This window comes from Saccostrea cucullata, unplaced genomic scaffold (assembly GCF_032062105.1).
Source record: "Saccostrea cucullata isolate Sc308-1 unplaced genomic scaffold, CSIRO_AGI_Scuc_v1 ctg2335, whole genome shotgun sequence".
NCBI lineage: Eukaryota > Metazoa > Mollusca > Bivalvia > Ostreida > Ostreidae > Saccostrea > Saccostrea cuccullata.
Genome location: NW_026936508.1, coordinates 52,393 through 65,000, shown reverse-complemented (window position 1 = coordinate 65,000; position 12,608 = coordinate 52,393). Strand labels below are relative to the sequence as shown.

Genomic DNA, 12,608 nt, shown 5'->3' with positions numbered 1-12,608 from the left:
CAAGGTAAATGTTAATGTGATGGAGGCCCTGATAAAGCATGGAGCTGATACGATATGTGAAAACAAGGTAAGTGTTAATGTGATGGAGGCCCTGATAAAGCATGGAGCTGATACGACATGTGAAAACAAGGTAAGTGTTAATGTGATGGAGGCCCTGATAAAGCATGGAGCTGACACGACATGTGAAAACAAGGTAAGTGTTAATGTGATGGAGGCCCTGATAAAGCATGGAGCTGATACGACATGTGAAAACAAGGTAAGTGTTTATGTAATGGAGGCCCTGATAAAGCATGGAGCTGATACGACATGTGAAAACAAGGTAAGTCTTAATAATTTAAAGGAGGCTCCAATATTTAAAGGCATGGGGTTGATAGTTGATACGGTAAAATCAAGGCCAGTGTTACTGTAATGGAGGCCCTGATGAAACATGAAGCTGAGACAAGGTTGTGTTAATTTAATGGAGTCTCTAGGGAGTTGATATGATGTGATATATCATATGTGGTTGATAGTGTAGATAAGCAGACATCTGGCATGAGAAATGTTCAAAAGCAGACGCAGCACTCTTGTTCTCAACGATTTTAATAAGATTATGAGACTCCATGTTTGATGTGATAGTCAAAGAACTTGTGTAGATTGACTATGTTTTGACAGAATCCCTGTACTTTGTTGTGATATTTTGTAGTTTGATAGGACCCCTCTAGACATTGCTATAGCCAATGATAGAATCTGTTTATATTACATTTTTTTGTTTTGATAGAATCCCTGTACTTTGTTGTGATATTTTGTAGTTTGATAGGACCCCTCTAGACATCGCTATAGCCAATGGGAGAGCAGATCTGGTACAGATTCTTCAGCTTGCCCAGGTATTCCCTCATCTGCATTGTAATGTTTTAATTAATAATACCAATAAACTGAGTAAAATCAAATGTAGAACATGTATTTGTTATTTTTGGTAGGTACTTGACTGTATATTTACACAGAGTGTGATAAATTTGACCTTTCATTTAATTACAGCATACTCATATTGGGAGCATGGGTGATGATGAAACGGTTACCATAGAAACCACAGAGGTGGATCCAGAAAATGTAGAAGAAACGGTTACTGTGTCCTCAGACTTAGATGGAGTCAAGCAAGGTAAGAGTGAAGGGGGAGGTCTCAATAATACATAAACATGGTGACTTGAAGTTCACAAATCATTGCTTTTGAAAACAGGATCAGAAAAATTTATAGTGTTTCATTGGTGGCCTTTATCTCTAGATGGATAGGACCAGAAAAACTGTTCTTATGATGTAATTGATTGTCTGTTACAGACAATGCTTACTCTTAGATCTCCAAGACATTTTAAATAGACTTTATGTGTTTGTTAATTGTTGTGTATATTTTTAGATGGACAGGACCAGACAAACTCCTCAGTACTGGCCACCCTAGCAGCTCTAGCTGAAGCCACCGCCCCCAGCAGTAGTGCTCAGGGTAAGAGTTTATCTGTTTGTGTGGCCACACTAGCAGCTCTAGCTGAAGCCACGGCCCCCAGTAGTAGTGCTCAGGGTAAGGGGTTTATTTGTATGTTTTTAAATGTCCACATGCCAGTGGAGAGCATCAAATATTGCCCTATACTGGCACTTTTGGTTATTGAACAGTGAGGGATCATTTTCGTGCCAGCACTTACTGCGACATTGGTCTCCGGTTTATAGGGTCTCATCCAAAGGACCGGTCTCCATGTAAGAGTATTGATATTCAGTTGTAGATTGAAGGAGGTACAAAGTTCTTGGAGTATTGAATGAATTAGCACAAAATGCAACTGCTATGAGACCATAAAGTTATATATAAAACAGAAAAATATAATGCTAATATATTGCCATGTCATTTTTGTCTTGATTGATGAATACAACTGGAATATAGATACCTGTACAATATTGAACATAATGATACTGTTAGGTTTAATGCATGATTAAGATGGGAAAAATAGACTGTTGCATATGTTTGCTCTACAGTACTGATTCATTAAATTATATAGAAATGCTGAGTATATTTCTAAGGAGAATTGCCATTCTGTAAAGTTTCATTTAAAGTAATTATTTATGTGACTTTTTAGTGACGACTGCCAACACAGACGCCATGTCCTGGTTAGAGAGTCAGGGAATCACAATGATAACCACGACAGAGGGAGGAATTATCTCCTCAGCGATGGAGAGCGGGCAGTCTATAGCACTGACAGGTAAATATATCACAGACTATAGCTGTTACAGGTCAATATCACAGTCTATACCACTGACAGGTAAATATCACAGAGTCTATAGCTCTGACAGATAAATATATCACAGAGTCAAGGAATCACAATGATAACCACGACAGAGGGCGGAATTATCTCCTCAGCCATGGAGAGCGGGCAGTCTATAGCACTGACAGGTAAATACAACACAGTCTATAGCTCTGACAGGTAAATACAACACAGTCTATAGCTCTGACAGGTGAATACAACATAGTCTGTAGCTCTGACAGGTAAATATATCACAGTCAATGTCACAGTCTATACCTCTGACAGGTCAATACAACACAGTCTATAGCTCTGACAGGTAAATATCACAGTCAATATCATAGTCTATAGCTCTTACAGGTAAATACATCACAGACAGGTCAATATATCAAAGACTATAGCTCTGACAGGTTAATATATCACAGACTATAGCTCTGACAAGTAAATATCACAGAGTCAATATAACAGTCTATAGCTCTGACAGGTAAATATTATACAATTATTCAATGCCTGAGCAGTCAATAGACCAGATTATTATATAGTCTATTTATAGTCCCTATATAATCTATACAAACGCAAACAGTTCATAACACTACATATTCACCGGATTTTAGGCCGTATTCACCGGAGGGTCAATGCGCGTGCAACGGCATTGTGACGTCATAATCAGAACATCGAACAACGTTGTAAACAATGGTTGCAACGGCCGCAGCGAGCTACGTATCTGAGCAGGAAAACAATTATTCAAACCTATTTCAGGATTATTTTTTAACATCTGGACGTCTTACACATAGCGAAACTCGGAAAGGAAAACACAGAGGTTACAAACAGTAATCTGGAGATTTTTTTTTACTTTCAACAGTGGAAGATAGCAAATGAAAATAGTGTCGTCATACAGCCTTCAATGTCTTATCTATTGAAATCCACACTATATAATAAAACAATTATGGACTCTTTTGGTGTTGAATATGGTTTGTTATTCACCAGAAAAATATTCAAAATGGCCGAGGCGGCGCCGAGGGCAATATGGGTATTTTTCTGGTGAATAAAAAACCATATTCAACACCAAAAGAGTCCATAATTGTATAATATTTTTCCCGAGGTACAAGGAACAGCTCAGTGTGTTCTATTGCCCGAGGCCAGCGGCCGAGGGCAATAGAACACATTTATTTATAAAAATCTTGGTCTATTGACTGCTCAGGCATTGAATAATTGTTTTATTACCTAATTTTATTTTCCGTATTAAGTACATTTTCACAGTTGTATATTCAGTTCAGAAGCTAGATATGGTGCATCTGTTATATTAATATTAAACTAAAGATTGATTGTATAGACTATTGTTTACATTCCTCTCGAAAATGTTTTCACTCTTATGGAGATGCCACCACTTGCCGGTAGAGAGGGACCTTTTTCATGCTAGCAGTGCACCTACTGCGACACGGGACCTTGGTTTAAAGGTTTCACCCGAAGGACTGGTCTCCACGTCCCACAGTGTATTAATTAGGGAAACTTTCAATAAATAAATTATCCAACCATTGAAATCATACAATTTTTAAAACTAATGTAGAAAGATTAAATAAGATGATTGTTTACCAAGTCTGTGCAATGTTACAAACAAGTAAATTCGAAACCCGGATCGCTTTTCCCGAAATACGTTGCAGTCTATTGACAGGTCAATAGAACACGCGTTCTATTGACTGGTCAATAGATCAATATGAAAAGATAAGAAAAACTGAAAACACATACAGAGTAGATGAAAATATTAAATCTCTAATAAAACAACAAAAATCACTTGATTAGGTAATAAAACAGTCTACAGCTCTGACATGTAAATATCACAGTCTACAGCTCTGACAGGTAAGTATATCACATTCTATAGCCTTAACAGTTAAATATCAAAGATTGCAAAGCACTGACTGGCAGGTAAATATATCACAGTCCATATCTATCAGGTTAATATCACAGTCCATAGCTCTGACAGGTAAATATAACACAGGCCGTAGCTTTAACAGGTAGATATCACAGTCCATAGCTCTGACAGGTTAATATCACAGTCCATAGCACTGACAGGTTAATATTACAGTCTATAGCACTGACAGGTCAATATCACAGTCTATGGCTCTAAAAGGTTATATCACAGTCCATAGCTCTGACAGGTCAATATCACAATCCATAGCTCTGACAGGTCAATATCACAGTCCCTATCACTGACATGTTAATATCACAGTCCATAGCTCTGATAGGTTAATATTACAGTCCATAGCACTGACAGGTAGATATCACAGTCCATAGCACTGATAGGTCAATATCACTGTCCACAGCTCTGACAGATTAAATTACAGTCCTTAGCTCTGACAGGTCAATATAACACAGTCCATAGATCTGACAGGTTAATATCACAGTCCATAGCTCTGACAGGTTAATATCACTTCCTGTAGCTCTTACTATATTTCTGAGAGGTTAATAGTATTGTCCACACCTCTAACAGGTAAATATATTACACAGCAGAGAAAATGATAGCAGCCATGGGTTATGGCTCTTAATATTTTACTACTATTCACATTTCCATTTACAGAAGCTGGAAAGATTGCATTGACCAACATAATCAAACAACAGGGCCTGTCAGCTGGAACTCTTATTACCCAGGATGCAGTGCTATCTGATGACGCCATAGTGACAGATGACACAGTGGTGACTCAGGAGTCGGCTATCTTAGGCCCCGGGGAGGTGATGGAGGGGGATGTAGAACAGGGACTGGTGGAAGGGGAGGAAAATCAGGTCAGTACCAGACTCAGCCAGAGTTGACTCCCTTTGTTGTGTCGACTGCTTGGCAGACACCTAGGTGGCACTCTTTTATTTGCTCGTTTTTCATATACATGTAGTTTGTGATGCATCACGTTTTTTCAAAAGAATTAGAAAATTAAATGTCACAAGAAATCTTTATGAAATTATGTGGATGTTCAATGCAGGGCCATCACTGCTTTAAAATTAGGACAAAGGTTCAATGGTTAAAGTGTAGATTTTCCCAATTTCAGACTTAAAAATTCCCAAAGACGCATTTTCTCATTTATATCAACTAATTTTCCACACATACATCCTTTATTTGATCCATTTAGCAGTAATGCATGATTGATTTTAATCTGCAACATCTCTATCATGATCGTTTATTTTTAATTCGAATTTCCTCTGTCATGGGATAGAGATCTATGGATAGGTCATACGTAGATTGGGTTGGGGAACTTATTTTAAGCAAGAATAACCATTATGAGTTAGTTCATAAAATAAATTAACAATTTTAAAGTGAATTATAAGTGAAAATAAAATCTGTTTCATTTGCATGTGTTAAATGACCAGAATAAGCAGAAAAAAGACATTTGTAACAGTCAAATCAATTAAATTGAATTAATTCTATCCATTTTGCACATAAATTATTTTACTTTAAAATGGCGTCAAAAACGAGAGTTTTGTTAGTAAATTGTCATTGAAAAGGTAGCATAAAACAATTTGCAATTGAAGTTTGTTTGTTGGCCTATAAGTTTGACATGAACAGACACAATGGCCAATTATCTTCTGTATGTAAAGGCCAGTTGTATAATTTTTCAGATACATATCAAACTGCCGATTCAATCAGCCAATGACATTTTGGTATAAATAGATCTTGACAAAATACTCTATAATTTTATTTCCAAACCCAACTGCAAGGAGCATAAAAGTAGTGATGAATGTTTAAAACATCGTACGAAGGAATCCATGCCATGTTGTTATTTTTACCGCCATGATTGAATATGGGGTCGGACTAATAGCAGGAAACGGACAATGTTGCAAGGTTTTACTAAGGGAAAAAAATTGGATCTTTAAACGTAATTATACATTGAATATCATCAGAGGTACAAGTCTAATTTTTGGATTACTATTTTTAAAAATTTTAATCCCAAGAAATAGATACATTTACATGCAATGAAAGGTGGGACTAATATAAGTTAAATACCCATTGAATGGAATTTAAAAAAAAAATTTTAATCCCAAGAAATAGATACATTTACATGCAATGAAAGGTGGGACTAATATAAGTTAAATACCCATTGAATGGAATTTTAAAAAAAAAACAATTACTATTCTGTTTCAATATATTAATTTTGTTTAAAAGAAACAAAATAATATTTCCAATTTATTAAAAGGAAAATTAATATACAAGTTTGAATATTTTATGTAATAAAATGACTGTTTTTGTAAAAGTCTGACAGAAATCTGAGTTAGTTTAACTTTTCTATTGGCCTATAATTTTAGGAAGTTTAGGACAGAATGGCCTATAACTTTTCTGGTAAATATGCCAGATGTCCTGTAGTTTACTTATTTCAATCTGAAACCCTGAAAGGTGATTTAAAAATAATTTGGTACAGTTGTTGACTAGAGGAGGCTAGTCTTTAAACTAGTTATAATGTTGCAATTTCTAAGATTAAATGAGAATATTCTTTTTATTGCTGAAAATAATACAAATCATGAGCTTTTCTTCCATTACCTACCCGACCCGAGAAACCCGAAACCGAACCTCAAAAAATCAGAACCGACCCGACCCGAAAAATTTTGGAACCGTGACAGCCCTAAGGTCTAGGCAATTTTATGATATTACATTTTAAAGGAAAATTTTTATTAGTAACTTGATAATTTCAATAAATTATTCTTTATAATCTAATTTTTTAAATTTATTTCAAATGCAATTAAACAGTAAGAAATACCCCCTCCCCACATTTTTCAGTCTCTGTATCATATGGAAAAAAAGCCTGCTTAGCAAGTAAAGGTTTGGTCTGTTAAATATAGATTTTTATCAGACCTTATGTCCTGTAAATTTTAGCTTTTCAAGTATACTTTTCAAAGTGATAAATGGCTTTCATTATTAATTTTTTTTTGGGGGGGGTGTTAATTTAATACATGAAGGTATGTTTAAAATTTTCCCAATTTGACAAAAATGTCCCTTATAGAGAAGGATACCAAAAGGTGCTGTGACAGACCTGTCAATGTAACATCAAAGGTCAAGGTCACATCAAAAACATTTCTAATTTACCAAGATTAATTTTATTAATTTGATTTTCTGAAGAATTGGATATGATATGGAACTTGTTCTAGAAATTTAGTTTTTCTAAGCAGAAATCATTCTCCTTTTCATAAAATATGTGTCAAAACGCCATTTTCTTATCATAATAGGGTGCACCTTCGCTAGCCAAGGGTTTCTGATACGCTTCTCTCCTCATAAACCCTTGGCCTACGGTGTTCATAGAAATTGAGATTTTTATCAAGAGTTCTGATTGGATTTCAGTACACCCAGGTCGACCAATCAGCAGCTGTTTTTTGTAAATGACGATATTTGCGTTCGGGATACATCTTCACTCTTTAATCTCGGAAATGAAAAACGCAAGTAAACAACGATCCGTAAGATAACATTCAATTCTATGATTAGCCATGGTGTCATCCAATATCTTCTAAATATATGATTAAGAATCTATATTGAAGCTTCAGATTTGTTCTATAGATAATGAATAAACATAACTCAATTACTGTTTCTTAATTATTCTTGAAAAAACTTTGATTTAATTTTTTTTAACACGTATCTTTATTTCTGGCGATGACGCAATCTGTGCGTATCAATAGATTCGAGATCATGTGACGGAAAATAATCCCGTCTTTTGACTTCACCGTATGCCAAGGGTTTATGAGGAGAGAAGCGTATCAGAAACCCTTGGCTAGCGAAGATGAATAGGGTGATAAATTTTATTTTATATACAAAGCAATATATCTTTTCTTGTTTAAAGCAGAATAAAATGCCTATGATTACTGGGCTGCTACATCATTTAACTCTTAAGTACAAAGTAGAAAAATGTATATCAATTCAAAATTTTACAATGAACAATTTTGATAGTCTATGGTCACAATGGATAAATATTTTTGAGTTATAAACACTTACAATGTATTTAAACACCAACTTTGAATATTTCTCGAATTATATACATTTTATATTTCATTCTTGTTTAAATTCAGAGGGGAAGTGTGAATGTGACTAAAAAACTTATGTAACTTTACATGTCTTTTCTTGAAATAAAAAAAAATACAAAAAAAAGTGTCAAAATAGAAAAGGAAAATTATTAAAAAATTGTCTTTAATTACAAGTTTGTCATTTAGCTGAAAGAAATGATAGAAACAAAGAAAAACATGAATGAAATGAGATTTATAGAAATAATTTCTCTCTGTTGTAGAAGGTGATCACGATTGTTGCTGCTCCTGACCTTGACCCAGATCAGGAGGGACTTGGAGAGGTCATGACCTCAGAGGGCATGGTGATGGGGTCGGGGGATGCTACTGATGAACAGCTAGGTAAAAACTGGTGTGGGTTTGAAATCTTGTTTTGTCTAGTGACAGGGAACTCATCTTGTAGTCATATATTCTTAAAGTGTGAATATCACAGAAATTCTCTGTCAAGCATTAAAGATTGAAAAAAGTTTTTTTTTTTTTTTAAAGATTGCAAGATTATTTTTTTGTGGTGAAAATGAAACTATATCACTCAACAAAGTTTTTGAAATTTTTATTTTTTGAATTCACAGAAGAACCTCCTATGAAGAAATTGAAGCCTGAATCAATAGAAGAAACAGATACAAGTATATACACAAACCCAATAGAGAAGGACACGGAGGAGGTAAATAGAATAGCCCAGTAAAGTTTATACACAAACCCTTTAGAGAAGGATACAGAGGAGGTAAATAGAATAGCCAGACCAAGTATATTGAAAAACACTTTACTGGCTATTTTATTAACCTCCTCTGTATCTTTCTGTAAAGTATATACACAAACACTATGGAAAAGGATACAGAGGAGGTAAATAGAATTTCCTAGCAAATATATGCAGTAACCCTATTTTGTAATATGTCATTGTGTGGACCCTGCGGTCCACGCAGTAAATATATAAGTGAAGTTAAACCGGATGCCCTGGGCAAACGACAGGCTATGCATGCGCGCAAATGCTAGAGAGTTCGCACCTTAGGTAACTTGCCCGTAGAATAATTCGCCCTATTTGAATCAAAATATGCCATTCATTAGCAAATTGCGCTTTTAATTCTGCATATCGCATTTACATATTCATTGGCAGATCCGATTTCCTCTCTTTTACATATACGTTTTTTTTACTAAACATTGATTCTATGGTACAAACATTTTAAGAAGTTACAGTATATAGATACATGTAACTTAACAACTTGAATGAGAAAAGTCACTCAACGAACAGAGATACATGTAGCTTTTAAAACTTTTAAAGTAGAGCAAGTTTTCACCGGCATTAGTTTTGTGCATCAAGACTCGCAAAATAATATAATAAATTTATAATGATAATGATTTATAAAATTTTACAATCTTAGCATCGTTTTTTTAAAGATTAGGGGGGTTTGTTTGAAGTTAAGGTCAGCCTTCATGAAAAATTTTTACTACTTACCTTGAAAAAGTTGACAAGCAAAAAAAGTTAAGTTGGGGGGGGAATGTAAATTACAGATTTTTGCCAGGTTTTTAAAAGTTCGGAAATCCTATTTCGTACATTTTTTAATCATTCTGGGGGGGGGGGGGGGGGGACTGGTCAGTTTTCTAGTTTAATAAATTTAACTTGATTTCTAAAATTTTACAATCGTCATCGTTACTTTCAGTACCTATTGTAATGCTACATTTTTGGTAAATCACTATAAAACTATGACAAATCTATAAGTTGCCAAAAGTCGAAAATCTTTGTGGGGGGGGGGGGGGGCAACTTTTTCTCAGCGTCTTACTTTCAATTAACATTTTTGGTAAATCACTATAAATCTATAAGTTGAATCTCAAGTTTTCTAAGTAAGGTTGGCAGAAAAAATTACTGTTGCTACGCCCCTGTTAAATGTGTGTGTGTTGGGGGGTGGGGGCTCCGACAAAATGAAAAAACTAATCTGCGTTCTACAGAGGTGTGCAACATGTGAAACAGCGGATCTCCATTTTTCCCATGATAAATTTCTTCCGTATAAATCCAGAACAGGTATCAAGTCCCAGCGAATATGTGTTACACGTGTCAAAATAACCTGATTTTTTAAACATGTTAAAACTGACAAAACTAAAGATCACTAATCGGTGATAAAATTTCACATTTGTGCTTTGAGACTACGATCAGTTATAAATGGCAGATAATTTTAGAATAAGTGAACAAACCTTGCATGAATATTCTCTTACACCTGAATTTCAGTCAGAAAAAAACACGCATATTGTCCACGTATTGCAGTCCTTTTTTAAAGGACAGCAACTTGTATGTACCGTTTTTCAGTTTCTGTTGGTACTGATCTTGTAGAGAGTTGATGTTTGGTCATATCACATTATATATCTATTACTTAGTTTCTTTTTTGACCTTGTAGGTGGGATGACATTGACGATATCACTGTACATGTCTTTTTATAATACTAGGTTTCTGTATTGACTTTGTAGGCAGATGACCTTGACATTGATATCACTGACACAGGTGTTACTAAGTTTCTGTGATGACCTTTGTAGGGGGACGGCCTTAACATTGATGATGTTGATGATATCACAGTAAACATCTGTTACTAAGCTTTTGTCTTGACCTTAAAGTTTGTAGGGAGATGGCCTTGATGATATCACAGTACATGTCTGTTACTAAGTTTCTGTAATGACCTTGACATTGATGATATCACAGTACATGTCTGTTATTAAGTTTCTGTAATGACCTTGACATTGATGATATCACAGTACATGTCTGCTACTAAGTTTCTGTATTGACATTGATGATATCACTGTTCACATCTGTTACTCTGTCTTGACCTTTGTAGGGAGATGACCTTGACAAGGAGACCCTTCGTCGTCAGTTGGAGGAGATGCAGCGCCAGGCGGAGACGTACAAACTACAGCTACAGCAGAAAGAGGAGGAGGCTGCCGCCTACAAAAAGAAACTGGACGAGAGCATCATCACAGAGGTCACCGAGGAAACGTAGGGGTCAGGGGTCAAGGTTATGTTTGTTAACTCAAGGACGTTTGTCAGAAGAATTACGTGTTTGTGCTGAATAGTGTTGCTGTGTGTGATCAGCTAAGGATAGGAAATGTTTTACTATAATAGTAAACTAAGTTTTGTGAAACACTGAAACTTGTTTATGATGTGAATTAGCCATGCATGAATATGAAGTAAAATTGACCACATTTGTAAAAAGTTACAAAGAAACATGTAGATCCAATAATTTGAAATTTGAAAAAGAAAAACAATTAATAATTGTCCCTTTCTGAAAAGAAAAAAAAATCAAGTATTGGTTACTCCTGGAAAACTAAAATTTTTAGTGGTGAGATTTATATGTTCGTCCACTGAACTGAAATTTTCTCTCAACTGTGTGTTCAAAATGAATAAGAACAGAATTGATCTCATTGTACCAATTGAATCAGAATTATTACAAATAGTGGAAAGTGTTGCTTTTAATGATGAGTGAAAATTGATTGTAGAGTGGAACTGAGTTGTATAGAAGATTTTCTGACATCAGCTGACATTACTTTTTCATTTGTACATTTACCATTGTTTCTTATTACATCATGTTTTCATTGGAAATGACATACATTTTATACTTTTAATGTGTCAATATTTTAAATTCTTCCTCTACATTGTCAGTCTATTATTTTTGATTTGACAATAAATCACAGAGTTTAATTTTTGTTGTGTTATTTTTAGTATAATTGAGGATTTCAAAACTTTGAGTGTATGGAATAAAACCCAGGTTTGAATCCAGTACATCCTTGATTGGACATGGATAACTAACGAACGGTAACTACTCTTTCTACGTGAAGTCAGTAATTTTTTTAATCACAGGTATACTTTCTATTTCTTGTCAAATTTTCTGCTTTATCCATTGCTAAACAGCGTGTAAACATCGTAGGAATTGTTCTCAAATGTATTTTCAAACAAAGTAGCCAAAATCTCATTGTGAATGACTACCGGAAGTGATATTTGAATACTAAACTACGAAACAAATGAGGTCAGGATTTTTTTCCCCGGATTGGTCTCCGCAACACCAACTTTTTATTTTATCAAAAGTACTGGTACAATAAAATCGGCAATGCGGCTACCTCAAAAGGAATGCGTGCGGGCCTGAGAACCAAGATATCAATTTTATATGGCTTAATATTACTGTTTTCAATTTTGAAATAAAATCTCCACAAACCGATACTGTAAAATCACAAATTTTCGATGGGTCAAATTTTCGTGGTTTGAGGAAAATACATTGGTTCAAGGGGATTTAATTTCATGGTCAAAGACTAGTTCAATTGTAATATACATGTACAGCTGTATGTGAAAAATTAAAT

General features: G+C 34.8%; 1 protein-coding gene across 2 annotated transcripts in view; it reads left to right on the top strand.

Annotated features, from left to right (window-relative positions):
• The window catches only part of LOC134245745 (GA-binding protein subunit beta-1-like), a 13,693-nt gene extending 1,734 nt beyond the window's left edge, over window positions 1-11,959 (top strand). Inside the window, exons 4-12 of one of the 2 annotated variants that reach the window (XM_062728002.1) lie at window positions 1-4; window positions 789-863; window positions 1,015-1,135; window positions 1,388-1,471; window positions 2,094-2,216; window positions 4,831-5,033; window positions 8,504-8,621; window positions 8,849-8,940; window positions 11,096-11,959. The exon at window positions 1-4 is cut by the window's left edge and continues 95 nt beyond it. In XM_062728002.1, coding sequence (XP_062583986.1) covers window positions 1-4; window positions 789-863; window positions 1,015-1,135; window positions 1,388-1,471; window positions 2,094-2,216; window positions 4,831-5,033; window positions 8,504-8,621; window positions 8,849-8,940; window positions 11,096-11,257 — 982 coding nt within the window. In that variant the 3' untranslated portion in view covers window positions 11,258-11,959. Of the gene's footprint in view, window positions 5-788; window positions 864-1,014; window positions 1,136-1,387; window positions 1,472-2,093; window positions 2,217-4,830; window positions 5,034-8,503; window positions 8,622-8,848; window positions 9,001-11,095 lie in introns of both variants that reach the window. The other variant, XM_062728003.1, reaches the window with a different exon arrangement.
• The last annotated feature ends 649 nt before the right edge of the window (window positions 11,960-12,608 follow it).